This window comes from Medicago truncatula, chromosome 5 (genome assembly GCF_003473485.1).
Source record: "Medicago truncatula cultivar Jemalong A17 chromosome 5, MtrunA17r5.0-ANR, whole genome shotgun sequence".
In the NCBI taxonomy this organism is placed as follows: Eukaryota; Viridiplantae; Streptophyta; class Magnoliopsida; order Fabales; family Fabaceae; genus Medicago; species Medicago truncatula.
Genome location: NC_053046.1, coordinates 11,385,266 through 11,404,715, shown reverse-complemented (window position 1 = coordinate 11,404,715; position 19,450 = coordinate 11,385,266). Strand labels below are relative to the sequence as shown.

Sequence of the window (19,450 nt, the reverse complement as noted above, 5' to 3'; positions counted from 1 at the left end):
AAGTAACATGACAAGCAAAGAGAAAGAAGTAAGATTAGTAGGTGATCCAATTGATAGTCGTTGTTGGTTGTACCAAATCGATCTATTTTTTTTAAGTTTGTTCTATTAAAAGATTCAAGAGAAAAATGGTAAAGATTATAACCGACATCGTTTTCCATATAGCCACTTCCACAGTGTTGGTGAGTTTTCGTCAAAAACAACCTTCGTGCCATTAAGCATTATTCTTTTCTGATGAAATGAATAAAAATAAATCTTAATATAAGTAATTTAATATAATTGTTTTAGATAAACAGTTGATTGCCAATATTTAAAAGAATTCTCTTAAACATAAGCGTGGGTGTAGTGGTCGTAAAAGTATAATCGATTAACATTTTTACAAGTATGGATTAGAGTAAAAATTGTGGTCCAAAGAATAGGAAACTCTAGATTAATTTTAGAAGCATAGAGCAAGCGTAGAACTAAGTATATGTTTTACTTTTGGATGATGGCAATATTAATTTTAGAAGTGTAGGACTAATTTTGACATGTTTGATTCATATAAAAAGAGTATCATAACTGATTTTGTCCCTAGAATTTGATTATACATGAAGCTAAAAATCATAGCTTCTATAAGTCTGACCACAGTGCACCAAGTTCAGATCAAATTATACCGAGTAAAATAGTTCAATTTTCGTGATCTGTCTTCTGATTTAGTTCAGAACCAGTTCGGTGTGGTTTTCTTCAAAATCCCAACCGTGAACCATATACAAGTATCAGTGGCACAGTATGGTGGACCATATACAAGTATCAACTGCATATTACAAACTTAAATCAAATTAACATCACACCAAAGTTTACAATAATCCACCAAATAAAACCTCAAAAACATAAATGTTTAAAGGGTACCAAGGTTTACTAAAAACTTCAAATAACATCATCAGTTCAACATAAGAAATTTTTCTACTCAGATATATTTCTGAGTTGATCCAATATAAATTGTATTGCATGCCTTTCCTCATCTGTGAAACTAATAACCTGCTGAGATGACTGCAAGCACAAATAAAATGATCAAAAAAGCAATAATAAATTTTGGAAAACAAACATTAACAAAACAAGCTAAACAACAATTAAGACTTTACCTGCAAGAGATGAACTTCATCTATGATGTAATTGATTTCATTTTTGAAGACAGACATAGATTTTAATCTTATGTCTTTGCTCATCAACACAATTACAGATGTAATCACATTTGCCCTAGTCAAACAATTCCTCATCTCTTTACGGTCATCTTCAGATACCAAGTAGAAACCTATGCCTGATGTCATTGTCTTCAATGCATCATAGGTTATAGTTGATGCCATTGCTTTCAAAGCATTACTTAGAAGCTCAGGGCATTGACTAAACAATGAAAAGCAAGGTTCCAAAAAATAAAATCCAGGAAATATTTGATCATAGTGAATGTACTTCTCATACTCGTCTTCTCGAACGCGCTGCGAGACGATTAAATTTATGATCAATAACGGAACGGCTAAACTCAGATCATATCAACCAAAATAAAGAAAGCTACAAAAAGTAGGAAAAAATTGATTGCTTATCTGTTAAAATTGTAAGATGTCATGTCAACCAATAATTTTATATCTTTTCCTACCTCAAAACAAATGTCTAAATGTAAACAAGAGTATAAGTATACAAAGATATAAAGAGCTTAAACATAGAGGACAAAAACTCCATGCCCAACAGACCCGACGGCTACATATAAAATAAAACAACACCTAATTTGCAAAACTCAAGTGGTACTGGTACACCCGTTTTCGAAAACAACACATCAATCCCTGCACCTAATGTGTCAAATTTCGTCAAAAAATGCAACTTCAACTTATAAACATCTCATTACAGCAACAAACACTCATACACAATCATTAATTCTTGCATTGCAGCCACTTAAACTGAGCAAAGATGCGCATCAATCAATAATAAATAATCGATTCATAATATTTCAAATACCAAAATACTGACTTCCAAAACATAAATAAGGAAGACCAAAAAACAAAGCTTAATTTTATTAAACCATGACCTTAGACCCCAATAAGAAATGAAATGAGTAGATGAAAACATTAAGAGTATCTTCACCTTCACAGCTTGCATCAGAAACTCAGAAACGTAATAGCTTAGAGAGATAATACTTTCACCAGAAAGTCTAGAAGGCGGCTCAGAATCCATTGTAACAAGGATCCTTAGCAGACATGCAGCATTATGAAAAGAACGCTTTCGCAACTGATACAAAAAACACCATAATAGAAAATAAATAAGCACCGGAGAAAAGTAGCGACGGACAATAAATAGTCAAATAAAATATCGATGTAAAAGAAAATCAGCGGTCAACTTACTATCTCCTTGATTGTCTTTTTCTCTACAAGAAGATAATTGTCTCCCTTCTTCTGTGTCATGTTAGAACAAATAACATCAATCAGCTTCTTCAAAGTTTGTTGGGGTGCATCATTCTTCAAATCAATGTAAACAACTCCTGCAAAATTAAAAAAAAAAAAAATTCTTAGGCGGCCAAAAAAATACCCTAAAGGTAGGTTTAAAGAATAACATTTTTGAAGACAAAATGATATCAAACATGATTAATTAAATAATCCAAAATAACTAAGTCAAACTTATTATATCCAGTGATATAATGCCTGCCTAGTAAGTCAATCATTCATCAAATAAGATAGATAGCTCAAGAACATGTGAATACGACTATCTAATTTTGTTATCTAGTGGTTAGAAAGAGTGGCAGACTGAAAAAGAACATGTGAATACGACTATCTAATTTTGTTATCCAGTGGTTAAAAAGAGTGGCAGACTGAAACTTAGCTTTGGTGAGGATGAAAGTTAGCAATGAACCCGACGTCCAATCATTTATGATCATTCATAAAGAGGGCGGATCAAACAACTAATTTTTAAAAACTGAAATAAGAAATCTTGCATTGCTAATTTTAACCTACATCCAATCCTTTATTATCATTCACATTGAACAGGGTAGACAAAACAAAAACTTAATCATTGTAACTTACCATAATAAACATTGAGCTTGGAGACCAAAGTTATGAAGAAATTCACGTAATCTTCAATTCTCATTTGAGTAGCTGTATTAAAAGAATTCAACACTTCTATGATCCGAAAGAGCATATCAGGATCTATATCAAGAGCTGTAGCAAACAAAAAGCAAAAGGCAAAATTAATATGGATAAGCTTTAACCCATAGATCTTCAATATCATATAAATCCAAGTTAAAACAGAATTAAATACAATGCCAAGTGAAAAATATCAAGCGAAAAATATTCAATATCATGTATATACAAATCATAACATGAGGTAAATTATCAAGTGAAAAATACATGGAGAAAAGATAAAAAATGAAGTTAGGTGAAATTTTAGAAAACCATAGAAAACTCACTTATGCAAAAGCATAGAAGAGAATCCAAAATTGGTGTGTCTAACCAAGAAAAATACTCCACACAGCATAAAAATAGCTCCTGAGTATCTTTTGGAAGAAAAAGAAAAGGACCATAGAGAATAGGCTCTGCAAGATAAAAGTTGAAAGAATTAGAGGCCAAGTAGCATATTATCAACTTATCAATGTTAAAGCATGCTCAGGTTTATGTTTACCTCCTTCTTCTTGAAGTATGCAAAAGAAATCATGGAGTTGGTACTGTATATTGTCATACGAGTGTCGAAGCAATGAATCTTTCACAGCCACTTTTCCCATGCCATGCAGGACTTGTATGACAAGCTATATTGAACATTGAAATATAGAAAATGTAAATGCTACAAGACATTAATAATTAATCTTTGTCATTATTAGAATATGCTCTTTTACTTTTATTTTTAGATCATTAGTTAAGTTAGTTTTCATTATGTTGCATGCACTTGGTTAAGTTAGTGTTCTATGTTTTAGATCAGTTTTTGACAAATTTAAAGGAAATGCCTATATAAGCTTCTTTTTTTTAAGCTGCAAATTTTATTAAACAACCTCTAGCATAAGACATGCCCAAGGTGTAAAGAAGAACAATATTGTTACAATACCGCTATTACAAATGGATATAACAAAAGAAGGAGACGTATAAAGACTCCCAGGTGAGAAAACTAATACCAAACCAGAGGTCCAAAACAGACCAGGTATGCCACCACCAAACCGCGCATTCCGATTCTAGACCACCAAAACAGACCGCCTGCAAACACATCGTAAGGCAAAGCACATAATTGGGTTCCACCACCATTCATATTATAAACAAGAGCTCTTCGCCATTCTACTAAGGAACCACTTCCAAGACACCACTTTTATTTTCTCGATCACTTCTTCCTGTGCACAATCTTTAGTCTCAAAGATTTTACCATTTCTCACATTCCATAACACCCATAAGGTCGCATTCCAAACCAACGTTATTCCTTTACGAATCACTTTATTACTCCTCGAGTGTGTCACCATAACCGGAAAGTTGGTGAACCGATAAGGCCATGCTATGGAGGCCTGACCTCTTACCCACTCCCTCCCCATGTAGCTTCGCACTACCCAACTTCCCTCCTCTCACTGTTGACACCGCCCATTTTCCCCTTTCTCACTCTTCCTCGCTCACCTTGTCTCTCTTTCTTCCTCTCTCCCCATTTCTATATCCATTGACAGTACAAGAAGGAAATTTTTTGAACTTTTTAGTAAGGCATTTCATCAATTTTTTAACTGATACTGTATTCTCAAAACATTCAATAGAGTAATGGATGTTATTCAGTATCTTCTTTCTCTTATCCATATAAGTTCTTAATTGATACTGTATTTGCAAAATGTATTTGAAATTGGAAATAATTATTACCAAAGAGTAGTCGGTTGGATTATATCCAATTTTCAACAGCAACTCAGTAAGCTCCAACATCCATGCATCTAAAGCTTTTACACACTCTGACTTTTCTTGAAAAGGAAAGCTCTCATGAATCTAAATTTAAATCAAAAGTACAAACAAACTAACTTAGAAAATGGAGGGCAGAGGCATAAAAAATGTTATCTAAAAGACAAGAATTTCATATCTGTAGGATAGAAATGAAAAAGCCAGACTCACATGCGAGAGCATGTCTTTAATAGCATGAAGACATGTCCATTTCAACAAGGAACCGGGCATGCTTACTGTGAAAATATGTGTAAATGCCTGCAAGAGTAACAAACCCCATGTCACAATAGTGGTTTCCGAAGTTTTATTTTAAAGAAAAAATGCACACAGCATGGTACAATAATATAAAACCTGTGTTTTAGGAAAATATCATTCCCTTACCATTTTGGATATAAAACTTTTATGCTAATTATAAGTAAAATAGAAAAAGAAAAAGAAATCAAGTGCAACCGAATAACATTAAGAAATCAGAATGTCCAAACAATGCAAATAAATTATTATAATCAAGGCAAGTCGAACCGGTAGTAGACGAGATGCCCTATTGCTGTTGTTGTTTGCTCCATGTAAAATAAGTTTAGAAACAAAAGGGATAAGCTGCGATAAATGTCTTTCCCATACAGTATTAGCAGACTCAGAAACCTGGCAGAACTGCATTTTAAAATACAAGTCAAAATCAGATGTTTGTCCATTGCTTTTCAAATATAAAACTTGAAAAGATTTAGACGTGTATCAATCAAACCTTTCCAAGTAATGCGCTTTCAACAAATTCTAGACACTTCTCCAACAATGAATTAAGGAAAATCCATTCCTTTAATTCCAAAAATATTTTTGAAATAAAAAAGTTAAGCTCAAGAAATTTATCATTACTTCCCTACAAAACAAAGGAAGAAATAATTAACTTATTTGAAATCAGTGGAATATTACATACTATTGCACATCCAATACTAAAAACGAAAGGGACTTCAACAACACAACTATAAAGGTTAACCCAACCATTATATTGATTAAATGATCAATAGTGTGTACCTTATCTAGAAAATTAGTGACTAGATGAATGGGAAAGTGATGAAATAGGTTCTCCAAGGATGCAGCCACTTCTGGTCCACTTTGAGAATTTAAATCTTTTGTCTTCTTCAAGTATATGACAATTAAATCAATGCAGTGAAGAATAGATGTCAAACATCCAAAAGTCGGCTCATCAAGCCATTCTGTCGCTGATGGAATCAATCGTTGAAAACTATCAACTAATAATGGGATTAAATCCTTCATGTTACGAGATAAACCTACACACATAGTAAATAAACATTGTAAACACGATATTTAAGCAATCATCAAGAACATAAAAGATTAACAAAGCCTTTTAGATAGTTGAAAAGCTTGCAACTCATACAACACCATTCAATTATTCATTTCATCCGAAATCTAAATTGTATTCTAATTTCTAAATTTAACTTACCATTAAAGCTCATAAAGCTATCATCTTCATAAGCATGCAATAGCCTCTCTCCAATATCCCCCTATTAGATTAGAGAGAAGCCTTAGAAATAAATTGAATGCAACATCAATATATAAATAATGGGCTCCCTAAATCACGGTGGAAAATATAGAATATGTAGCTAGAGTCTTGAGACGTTTCACAAGACCGAAAGTGACATACCATAGTTTCAAAATTTAATCATATCTACCAAGCTACTTATACCCAGCTAAGAGTATTATGATTTTGTAAGATTATAAAGTATAAAGTAATATATGCCTCCCTAGAAATATTTACTAGTTCCAAATGCACATAACTCAACCAATATTAACCTAAAGTTGCAAAGGGGAAATGAAATGACAATGCTAAGATGTAAAATATGTTTATGTGATGCAAAGATATGCAGCAGTTTAAAAAGAATGACCAATCTACTGTTGTTTCAGGTAACAAAAACTCACCAAAATTAAATGTTAATAGAGTACAAGATATACCTTGTCAAGCAAATCATTTTCTACATCATTCTTAACAAGATGTGACAAGCATCTGATTAATCCAGGCAGAGAAACCTTTAGATTCGTTTTTTGATCCTTATTGAAGTACAAGATCTTCCCAAAAAAATCTTTATAGTTCTGGAAAATCTGCAAACCATGCAAACAACATTATATGGATTTCTAAACTCCCAATATAGGAACGCAACAAATATAATCACAAGACTGGTGAAAATTAGCAAGAGAAAACATTTTCTGAATGCTCTTGAGTGAGTTAACACCCATCAGAACATTTGATTTATACTTGTAAAAAAAAACGTTTGATTTATACACATAAAGATTACATGGAATCATGGATAATAGATGTCAAATGCAATTTACAAGATGAGAAATTAAGCTATACCTATTCCCTTAGATGCATGGAACTTATTCTACTTTCTCTATAATAAATCTAAACTATTTGGGAGTGGAAAAAAAACGTGGTTCTATTTCCAACAAGACTAATGTAAAGTTAAATTCACAAAAGTTAAGGAATAAAGTATATAGATGAAGAGAATAGAATGAAATAACAGACTTCAAACTAAATAAATAAATAGATGAAAACACAGAACCAATGTGAAATTGAAATACATTCACATTGTTGATATTATTGAGTTTAAATTTAAGAAAGAAAAAGAATAAAAACATTAAAATGATTTTAAGATTCGATGATACAAAATGGATTAAGCACTAACTAAATCATCTTTATACCAATACCAGACTCCAGATCATAGTTCAATAGAGAAAGTGTTCATTTTAAACCAAGTAACAAGATAACTAATATTAAGAGTTAATGTAAGAAAAGAACTAATTGAATGAGATAATTTAAGATACTCTAAAATAATGTTAACATGAATGAACATATTATACATGTAAATGAAATTAGAGAAACCAATCTAACATAGCACTACCTTTTTTGCATCAGAAAGCAATAAGGTGGGGTTCAGCCAAAGAATATGGTTTAAAAATTCAAATGATGTGCTTTGAATATCTAACTTTGAATGTTGCATTGCATTCAAAATTGATCCCATCATCCTCCGGGTGAGCATTTGTTGATCCTCCTGCAGAATATAGGCAGACCCCATTAACGAAGGAAGGAGTTGTTAACGAAATCTTTTAAAATTAGAGTATACTACTATTACCCTACTACTAGAAGAAACACTTTTATTGAAAGTGAAAGAGAGTACCACATCAAGATATGGAAAGACCAGTTCAAAAACATCATAAGCTAAGTTTCGAAGCTGTCCATCTTCATTATTCACAAGCCCCCGGAGTGTTTCCACAAGAATATAACTGTACGGTTTAAGTTCTGCTGGACTTTTTTGGAATAAACTTTCAATAGCACGCAACTCATCTGTATTTAGGAAATTAGGAGTGGTTGTAGGAAAAAAGAGCATTAATCCATAATAATAATAATAATAATAATAATAATAATAATAAAAATAAAGAAGAGTACTAATCGATAATATGTATTTGGCACAGAATGTACCTATTTTATTAGGGTGTGGAGGCCAAGAGATTAGCTTTAGATGGCGTCTTAAAGCTGTAATATTCGATTCTGCTCAATTATAAAATATAGAACATTTAAATTTGATCAATTATATAGTGTGTGCATGACTTATCAAAAATAAAATATAGTATGTGTGCCTGCACTGATTGCAATAATATAGTTTGTGTGCAAGATGATTAAACATAAGTGTTTTCATTGAAAAGTCACCTAACAGTTCATCAGGCATTTGGCTTCCGGTTGCAATTCCAACCACAGATTTTCTCTGCAAACACATACTTAATTTAATACAAGTAATTCAGAGGAACTTAAGCATGAGGAAGACCACCAAAATTTCTATGATGTTTAAGATAAAGAAGACCAAAATGGAATCTATAATTCAAAAAACTTCAAGCAAATTAAACAACGTAATATGAGGATCGAATCAATTCCGGTGATATAACCAGAATTGTGCTATTAATAGAAAGATAGAATTATAAAGTGTTGAAATAGTATTCTAAAGTAGCTTAGATTTCAGATTTTACTATTACTAACCAGATGCTTTTCAGCCGCTTCCCAGATCTTATCAACCGTTTCCTCAGATAGATCGTTGATTCGAGTCAAGTTCTACAGAAAATATCAATAATAACAACATTATGAAAGCTATTTAAGTGCCAAGTAATTCCACATCTATAGATATCCAAATCAGAGACGTGTTTAAAGTTAAACTAAACCTTCTTTGCTTGTAACAATAAGCTATTGCAGGTAAAGATCCCTGCATCCAGAAGCTTCTTCACATCGTCGGCGTCAATATCTTGAGAAATCACTGTGAAGATGCACAGTGTTGTTAGTAGTAGACAAAACATGATTGTTCAATGAAACATACAAGTTTAACCAGCCAAAATTGAAAATGAAAAACCGAGAGAACGAAAGCATGTACATAGTTACATACCACTGATAATGATTTTACAATTCTAATTGATTTATTAAGTAGAAAAGTGACTTCGAATTGTATAATCATCATCATCAGTGGAGTTAGATCTGAAATTAGGCTATGATTATCAAATTAAACATAGTAAGCTAACTAGCCAAAATTTTCGAAAAACCGGCGTGACGGAAAACATATACCACTGAGGATATGACTATATTATACGGAAACTCTCAATGACGAGTAGAGAAACGAATATAGAAAGTACTACTATGATCTGAAACTACTACTAGGCTACATGATACGGACAAAAATCAAATTCAGAGATCAGTTTTTTTGAACGTTGATATAGCAAAACGAAAATCACAAACACGAAAATTGAATTGAGAGAAATTACATTTGTCGATAGATTCCTCTTCCATAATCATGTCTTCTTCTTCAATAAGCTGCATGTGATTGTTCGTCTCTTCCATAACCATATCTGCTGGTACCAGCTGCAACTGATTGACAGATTCTTCCGATCTAAAAAATGGAACAGAAACTCATCAATCGATTAAAATGCAAGTAGAATTGAAATTGTGAAGTGGAGAAGAAATTTTGTGTTACTAACTCAACGTCTTCATTCATCGTTGTTGAGGGAAAATGATAGAAGAGATGACGATATAGTGAGAGAGAAAGAGTGTGTGTGTCTGAGAGAGAGAGAGAGAGAGAGAGAGAGAGAGAGTGAATTTTGATGTGAAAAGGTTTTCAAAATGTGATGGAATAAAAGCGTGAGTGAGGGAAATGAGAAGTTCAGTGATCAGTTAGAGATGAGAAGAGAGTGTTCCCGCGTTTCTCCTTGCTTCCCCGGAGAAAGTGGGTTACTAATTTTATTAAATTTGAAAACATGCACGGCTACAAATTCAAATTTCGTCAATTAAAAAAATCCAAATTCAAATTAGTTGGACGCTCACACGTGGAAATAAAAATTTAAAAACAAGTGAATGAAATGATTTCATTACTTATTTCTCTTTTATTTTTTTATTTAAATGAGAGTGCTCAAATAATTTTAATTTGAGATTGTGGCCAATTAAAAGCATCTATAACATAGACACTCTTATGTGTGGAGAAGTGGGGAATCCAATGATCGAACTCTAGCCCCTGCACAAATTATCCTTGGTAACTACCAACTGAGCTCCACTTACGGGACAAATTCGTGATTATTTATTTTTTTAACTTTTTACTTTTTGTGTGTGTAATCAAATAGAGGATTCAAATCTTTGTGTTCATCCAAAAATTGTTCATGATTTAAATCGATTTCACCAATAAATTTATGAGCAATGCTATATATCAAGAAAGATTTTATCAAGAAAATTTTAAGAATGACATGGCAGAATAATCACCCTTAGATTTTATCAAGAAATAGTCCTGAAATTAATGTTAGCCAATAAAATCTCAGCCTGGCCGGAAATCATGGGGTGGTGGGTGTTATGTATTTTTTTTGTATGAAAGATTAATAAATTAGATTGAAATCTAAAGATGATTATTGTGCCATGTCATTCTTGAATCTTTCTTATAAAATCATCTAGCATTTTCCTAAATTTATATTATCTATCAATCAATAACTATATATATCATTATATTTTAATATTAAAATGTTATGAATCCGCTAAGAGAGAGAGCTTAACTGAACTCTCTTACTCTACAAACACCAAATAAAAATTTTCGGTAAAATGTTGTGAGCAGTGGTAGTTTGTGGTGTTTAGAAAGTTAAAAAATAGATCTACAACCAAGATCTTAAAATAAATAAAAAAAAAAAAGGGGGAAAGAACCATTACTTTGTTCCATGAGCTCAACCACAACTTGTAATGGAGAGAGGGTGTCTTGATTTTTGAAGGAGATGGTGAAAGAAGGTTGCATATTTGTGGGGGTGAAAGACTCGAATATGAGAAAACATGTTGAAGAGGAAAAGGTAAGAGAAAGAGAGTGTGAGAATATGGAAATATGTGGAGTATAAAAATGGAATGAAATTTGGATTTGAATTTTAAAACAACCAATTTTCCCACGTTTACTTTTGACGTTAATGTACTTTTTACTTCCACTGTTACATTGCATCCTTCACTTTTGAGTTTTGATTATAGTTTTTTTTATCATTTGAAAATTTACATAAGTTAAAGAGTTAAAAATAGGAAATTTAGATTAAAATTTGTATATTTAATATTAAATATATAACTTTTAAATAAATTATTATTATTTTTATAAAAAAAATAATTATTGTTTTTTAATAAAAAAATTACTACTTTTAGTTGTTTTAACATGTGTAATATTGAACATGTTAAATAAACTCTTTGATTATTTTGTGAGCTTAGCTCATTCGATATGAAAAATGCATAATATATACAAGGTCCGAAGTCTGATCCTTGGACACCACAATCCACACAAAAAAAAAACTGACTATTTAATACTCGTACATTGTTTTTATGCATATTGCTGACTTTTTAAAATATTTAAATTATATAGGTAGAGATAAGAATAATAGACGTGGTTGAATTGAATGCATTCTTTTTTTAGGGAATTTTTTTCGGAAATTCACTTGTCGATTTAACATATCATAATATCTCTTTTTTTCATTTGTCGAATTTTTTAATCAAGTAGTCTAGTATATAAAAATTCATATTTTTTACGGTAAATAAATGAAGTGGTGAAGGTTCAAAATCCGATCCTTAAATAAATTATGCATTATCTTTATCAAATGTGTTAAGTTCGCGGGATTTACATATCACAATACCTCTTTTTTTAAGGGATATCATAATACCTCTTAAAAATATATTTCAAAAAATGTACATGAAATATTCTAAGAAACTGTGCGAGACCGTAGAAATTACACAATTTACAAACCAAAGATGGATTATTCTTCAATAGTCACAACACTAAATATAATTCTTTTAGACACATCACAAGGTATCAATTTTACATTTTATTTTGTTAATTATTTAAAAATATAACCAAAAACTTAATTTGATATTTAGTTTCATGTGAGTGTGCCTAAATTATTTTTTGAGGGGAGTGTGCCTAAACTTGTGTCCATAATATGTGACTATGCAAGACTTACTTACCAAAGATAGTCAGAATCAATGATGTTTTTCTTTAAAGGAAATTCAATGAGCTATAAGCTATGTAGAGTGTGGCACGATAAATCACCATGGAGTGGAGAAGCAATGATTTATCAAAGGAGCATTGGTTCTTGAACTTGAACGAATAACTAAAACAACATCTTGTCAAAGAGAGGCTAAAACAACATAAACGGAGATTGAATAATTCTATGAAGCTATGGTGATGAATTTTTATAGAGACTAAACGTTTAACAAAAAATTTAAGGAGATTTTAAACGAAAAATTGATATATTTATAAAGACAAAAAAACATATTTAACCCAAATAAATAACTTCACTTGGGAGAATACAAGTGTTAGAAGAAATAAACGCAACATCACACTTCCTTTTCTAAATCTAGAAATAAAGTAGGAATTTGTACGCAAAACCAAAATGGATTACACCGGTTCTCAATGTTGAGTTGGGTGAAGCTATGGGACTCTTGCGAGCTTTAAAGTGGGCGAAGGATTTACACTTGAGTGAAGTTGACTTTGAAATGGATGAGAAGACAATGTTGGACAAGCTCCACAACAAGAAACCAAATCATTCGTAATTAAATTAGATTGTTCATGTTTTAGCGAATGTGGCCACATTTATAGCTAGTTTTTTTTGCATTTTTGTTGATATTCGATCATGTATCCAACATACTATTATGAATTAAATGTTACAAGTCTTTTACTGTTAAAATAAAAAATAAATAATTAATTATTAAATTTTACTTACGCAGTTTTGATTCAGCTTTAAAAAAGTGATATGAAATATGATCCATGTTGTTTTCACAAAACATCATCTAAACGCATAAAATGATATTCTATTTTGTACAATTTTAGGTTTTTTATATAGGTTTACGGTTTAATTTTTTATCGGTTTTAATTTGAACGCTCTATCAAAAATATACTATAAATACTCCTTTAAATATATAGTAGAAATATAATATTGGCTCTTTATCCTGAACTGTGTGCTTCCATGACTGCTATCGAGATAGCTTTTAACAAAAGATTGTTCAATTTATGGCTTGAAATTGATTATAAACCTGGTTTTGATGACCTTCTCAAATAATTTTATTATTCCCTAACAATACAGATGGCTGAACACATTAAGACTTATTGATAGCATGACATTCATGGTCTCTCTTGTATATAGAGAAGGCAATTCTTGTGTTGATATGCTAATAAAATTAGGCATAGAACTTACTGATAATTTTGTTTTTTGGAAGAATAACATTCCTCAATCTGTCAATTATGAATATATTTGAAATAGACAAGGTCACCCTAACTATATGTTTGTTTATTTTAAAGAGGTTTTGGATTGGCCCCCTATTTTTTCCTATACTTTGCTTCCATTTTATTTTTATAGAATTTCGATGGTGCTCTTTGCATCATCTTTTTTCTAAAAAATAATATAGTGGAAATATTGTGTTACTAACAAAAAACGAAATAGTGTGTTATTTACTACTAATCAATAATATTAAGTAAATAGTAGAAATAATATTTACGCAATTCAGAGCAAATGGATGAGATGTCAAAAGATCTCTTTTAGATTAACTTCTTATAGCAAGTTAAATGTCAACATTTCGCTAAAAAAAAAAGTTAAATGTCAACATATGAATGATGGGTAAAGATCATCTTCATTTGGTATAATAAATAGAGTATGCAATTTGAAGATAGATAGACATATAAAATAGACACTGAAAATATAGTTAGAAACTTGACACCAACTATCTCAAACTAATGTCCAACCGAACATGTCAACTTTTGACGTGTAAACTTTTCCTTCCAACTAATGAACTCGAAAGACCAGTCTAAGATTTAGGTTAGGTCTTTAAGGGGTTCTTTTTTATTTGAAGGAATCTTTAAAAGGTTCTTGGTGATAGCATTAAGAATACAAGTGTTCTATTAGGGTGCAAGAAACGATGTGGACGAAATTATCAAAGTAAACTGCAAAAGAAAATGGAAAATACATGCACAAAGCGTGCAATTAGTTAACAAAGGAAAGAAAAAATACATATATTTATAGATACGAATTTGTTAACATATATTTATAAATACATATATTTATAGTTAACAAAGGAAAGAAAAAATACATATATTTATAGATTCGAATTTTATAAATTTAACCTAAACCTAACAATTCAAACAACATAAACTATAATAACATCATAAAATCAATAAATCTCTATAATCGCAATTTAACAAAAAAAAAAAAAAAACCAACAGATCAATCACAAAATAGCAATGCAATAGTGACATAGAATATTGCCTCTCTAATAAATTTTAATATTGGCATTGCTATTTTGTGATTGATCTGTTAGTTTTTTTTTTTTTTGTTAAATTGCAATTATAGAGATTTATTGATTTTATGATGTTATTATAGTTTATGTTGTTTGAATTGTTAGGTTTAGGTTAAATTTATAAAATTAAAAAAAAAATATAAATTTAAGCAATATAACTTCATTATAACAGGTATTCATAATATATGTTAATAGCATTTCAGATCTACAACATAACTATATTATAAACAAATATTCAAACCCTAAAAAATTTATAAAATTCGAAAAAAAATATAAATTCAAGCAATATAACTTCATTATAACAGATATTCATAATATATGTTAATAGCATTTCAGATCTACAACATAACTATATTAAAAATAAAAATTCAAAATTTAATAATTAAACAACAACTAAAATTATAAACATATGATATACTAACTAAAATGTATGACAATAGCATAAGTGATAACTTACTTTTGATTTAGTGGAAGAAATTTTGGATGATTTGGTAGAGTTTTTTTAGAGAGAGTGAGTGAAAATTTGAGAGAAAGATGGTGAAGATGATGGAGTGAGTGAGTGTGCTGCTGACTTGAATATATCACGAACACAACGGCAGTTAACTGCCGCTGGAAGGCCAACGGTTGTTAACTGCCGGCGCATTGCCTAACGGCAGTTAACTACCACTGGGGTAAAAACGTCATTTACTTGTGTCAATAGAAAGTATTTTATGTCAGAAAAGCAATTTTGATATGCAGTTGATACTTGTATATGGTCCACCATGCTGTGCCACTGGGCTTTTATATGGTTCACGGTTGGGCTTTTGAAGAAAACCACACCGAACTGGTTCTGAACTAAATCAGAAGACAGATCACGAAAATTGAACTATTTTACTCGGTATAATTTGATCTGAACTTGGTGCACTGTGGTCAGACTTATAGAAGCTATGATTTTTAGCTTCATGTATAATCAAATTCTAGGGACAAAATCAGTTATGATACTCTTTTTATATGAATCAAACATGTCAAAATTAGTCCTACACTTCTAAAATTAATATTGCCATCATCCAAAAGTAAAACATATACTTAGTTCTACGCTTGCTCTATGCTTCTAAAATTAATCTAGAGTTTCCTATTCTTTGGACCACAATTTTTACTCTAATCCATACTTGTAAAAATGTTAATCGATTATACTTTTACGACCACTACACCCACGCTTATGTTTAAGAGAATTCTTTTAAATATTGGCAATCAACTGTTTATCTAAAACAATTATATTAAATTACTTATATTAAGATTTATTTTTATTCATTTCATCAGAAAAGAATAATGCTTAATGGCACGAAGGTTGTTTTTGACGAAAACTCACCAACACTGTGGAAGTGGCTATATGGAAAACGATGTCGGTTATAATCTTTACCATTTTTCTCTTGAATCTTTTAATAGAACAAACTTAAAAAAAATAGATCGATTTGGTACAACCAACAACGACTATCAATTGGATCACCTACTAATCTTACTTCTTTCTCTTTGCTTGTCATGTTACTTATACTCAATATTTTATGATACAATATAATATTTTGCATCCCACTTGATTAGATTAGATTCTAGGTGTGATACAATATAATATTTCTCGACGTGTAAACCTTTCCTTCCAACAAGTGAACAAGACAGATCAATCTATCTGGGTTCCTAGTGATAGATTTAAGAATACAAGTGTTCTATTAGGGTGCAAGAAACATTGTGGACGACATTATCAAAGTAAAATGAACAAGAAAATGAAAAATACATGCACAATGAGTGCAAAAGTAAAAGTTATAAGAGGGGAATAATATATTTATAGATATTGGTGAATTTCATACAACGTTTTCAATGTTGCTAGAATGACATCTCTAATAAATCATGAATAAATATTGCGTCAACGACGGGCCAATGTTCAAAACAACATACAAACATTGACCCTAAAATTAACTCAAGTTCTGCTTTTTTGCAGGAAATAATCCAAAACAAACAAATAATGAACTATTGACTCAAACAATCTTGGGGACACTCCGAGTGATGCCTTCCCGAGGAGGATTATTCTTCACACATCAAATGAATGTATCTTCAGCCAAAGAAATCATTTCATATTCTTCTTATTTTTGATAAACTTTCATTTTCTTCTGGCACTCTAACCTTTGCACACCTATATGAAATAACAAAAATATTAGGGAATCTGATGATAATTATGTAATGTCGTTAAAACCTTGTCGTATAATTTAGCATATCAGAGTTTATTTTGATTCCTAGTATCAAAATTATTTTGATTTTCATAAAAGCAATAAATTCAATTGGAAATTTAAAATAAAATATTGGAACCAAAATCCTTACCGTGAATAGACATTCTGCACCTCGATGTTGCCTCCTTTAACAACATCCTTCAATGAGATGAGACCTGGACTATGAGGGAATAATTCAAACCAGGGTGATACAGCCCCATCAACGGAATAAACTTTGAATACACGTGTTTCTGGTTCATAGTATATAAAGGAATCACAGCTATAGGAATTTTGTATCAATAAGGCACCACCACCATTCTCAAAGTGTTTTACTGGCCTACATAAACCAAAACACAGGGGAATTCCATTGAAATTATCGGAGCAGAAAACCCTAGTCCATGATTCACCGATACCGTATTTTTTCATAAGCCACACTACACAAGAATTCACAGTTGATTCACATATGTAAAGAAAGCCCTTTAATTCTACCATGGTGATGCTCAGTCTTTTGTGATGAGGATGCGGGGGAGAAGGGAAGGATTGAAACTTCTCACTTTCAAAGTTGAAACACAATATTGACCGTGTCTTATTCTTGTCATCATAATTGATCCAATGAAGTGCCCCATTCACACAAGTTGGAGATCCAAGCCTCGTAAATGAAAACATGGGGTCAACTTCCACATTCCTCCATGTTGTCGTTCCCAGTGTGTGCATTTCAACAACCATAACATCAGATTTATAGCACCACCCATCACATCTCTTCCACATTCTTATCACCTTATATTCATTAGTTTTAGGTTGGAAGCCAAGAGCAGCACATATTGGTTTCCGAGTATTTGCAATTCCGATAGCTTCTGGTAGTCTTATAAACTCACCTATAATTGGATTGCAAACAACTAAATGGTTTACAGTATATGGCTCAGATAAACAAAGCAAGCCATTGCAGGAATTCACCACACCAAATTTGTCATCTTCTGGCTTGTAAGGAGTTGGCTGATATGTGTCATTAGCATTGCGAAGAGGAAGCTTGAATTTAGGATTAAAATTGACGACATCAATGTCGAATGCACGGCGAAACTTTTTTGGCTGATACTCCAAAAGGTGCAGAGTTCTCGACACTAGTCTTAAATTCCTAGTCCGAAGCAAGAAACCAAGTGATGCATGCTGAGAGTATAATGTGGCAAAATATGGTTCTGAAATCAGTGCATTCCATGTTTTGCAAACACATTTACAAATGGAAACATCTTTGATAGGGAGTTGAAGCAGAATGTTGGTTATGATTAAGGATGAAAGATCTGCAAACGATCCAAGTTCTTTTGCTGGTTTGCTTCTGTGCCTAGTCGTGGAAGAGGCAATTGACTCCCTTGTTCTTTTCATGGAAGAGGCAATTGACTCCCTTGTTCTTTTCATGGTGATGCTGTATGCAAACAAGCAAAAATAAAACACGTAAAAAAGTGATTCATATTTGATAAATATCATGAAATAGACGCAGAAAGAGAGACTTAGGGGCAAATGGCAACAAAAAAAGTGCATGAGTTTTGTACAAAAAAAATTACAACTTCAATCAAGATAAACGGAAACTGAGATACAAATTGCAAAATTAGAGTAAAATATTGATAAATGAATGGTGAAAGCATTCTAAAGCTAGCAAATTTCTTTGTTTTGACCACAAGAGCAGAAATAATTTCTTTGATGGATCAAAAGGGGGCATGCAAATCTGCCTAAGGGTAACCAACCAATTTTCCATTCAAAGTTGGGCATGTTTGGATTCACTTATTTGAGCTTATATAGTGGCATAAGTTATGGAAAAAGCTTAAGACAGTTTTTCATAAGCTTTTTTCAGCTTATTTTCAATTGAACATTATTTTACTTTTTGCTATAAAAAAAGAAAAAAGAAAAAAAACTTATGCAAGCTTAAACATGATAAGCACTTTTGTTATATAAGCTGAAAATAAGCTGTTTATCCAGACAAGCCCAAAATAGATATCATCAATATTGAATTACTCGATAGCCATAACTACAGAGAGAACTAGGAATTGGTAAAACAGAACAATAAATTATTCCAGAAAGAAAGAAAAAGTAAAAAATCAAAAACAATAATCTAAGAAACAGAATGAAAACGTTGTTTACTTACAGAGTGAGTGATTTCAATCGATCGAACGAACGACCAAGAAGATGGATTGAGTTTCTCGATCAGTTTGGGGATCGATTGATTTCCCCTAATTTTGGTACTATACTAGGTTGGTGGTCGGATTTTAAGGATATATATACACTTTGGTCGGACTTTCCTTAAATTAAACAAATAATAAGCCCAATTCTTTTTGTGTCTGATTTTACTTAAATAAACTCCTATAGTTTGAAATTTTACTCTATACACTTATTTGTATCTTATTTTACTCTATTATTTTTGTAGTGTTTTAGATTATAGGGTTAAATATGTTTTTGGTCCCTATAAATATGTCAATTTTTCG

General features: G+C 31.4%; 2 protein-coding genes across 2 annotated transcripts; both read right to left on the bottom strand.

The window, feature by feature from the left end:
• Positions 1 to 560: 560 nt before the first annotated feature.
• Positions 561 to 11,272, bottom strand: LOC11412335 (uncharacterized). The gene is made up of 22 exons (XM_039834608.1): positions 11,140 to 11,272; positions 9,720 to 9,844; positions 9,129 to 9,220; positions 8,950 to 9,021; positions 8,626 to 8,680; positions 8,398 to 8,466; positions 8,096 to 8,262; positions 7,820 to 7,969; positions 6,873 to 7,019; positions 6,364 to 6,424; positions 5,934 to 6,190; positions 5,647 to 5,778; positions 5,427 to 5,555; positions 5,079 to 5,165; positions 4,836 to 4,955; positions 3,637 to 3,760; positions 3,425 to 3,550; positions 3,042 to 3,176; positions 2,367 to 2,503; positions 2,110 to 2,253; positions 1,119 to 1,469; positions 561 to 1,026 (listed from the first exon to the last, which is right to left on the bottom strand). The coding sequence occupies exons 2-22, from the start codon at positions 9,799 to 9,801 to the stop codon at positions 940 to 942; spliced, it is 2,724 nt and encodes a 907-aa protein (XP_039690542.1). The 5' UTR covers positions 9,802 to 9,844; positions 11,140 to 11,272; the 3' UTR covers positions 561 to 939.
• Positions 11,273 to 16,530: 5,258 nt separating this feature from the next.
• Positions 16,531 to 19,300, bottom strand: LOC11411103 (F-box protein At3g07870). Its single transcript, XM_003612598.4, has 3 exons — positions 19,114 to 19,300; positions 17,092 to 18,396; positions 16,531 to 16,906 (listed from the first exon to the last, which is right to left on the bottom strand). Exons 2-3 carry the CDS (start codon positions 18,387 to 18,389, stop codon positions 16,846 to 16,848), a joined length of 1,359 nt encoding a protein of 452 aa, XP_003612646.2. The 5' UTR covers positions 18,390 to 18,396; positions 19,114 to 19,300; the 3' UTR covers positions 16,531 to 16,845.
• Between the last annotated feature and the right edge of the window lie 150 nt (positions 19,301 to 19,450).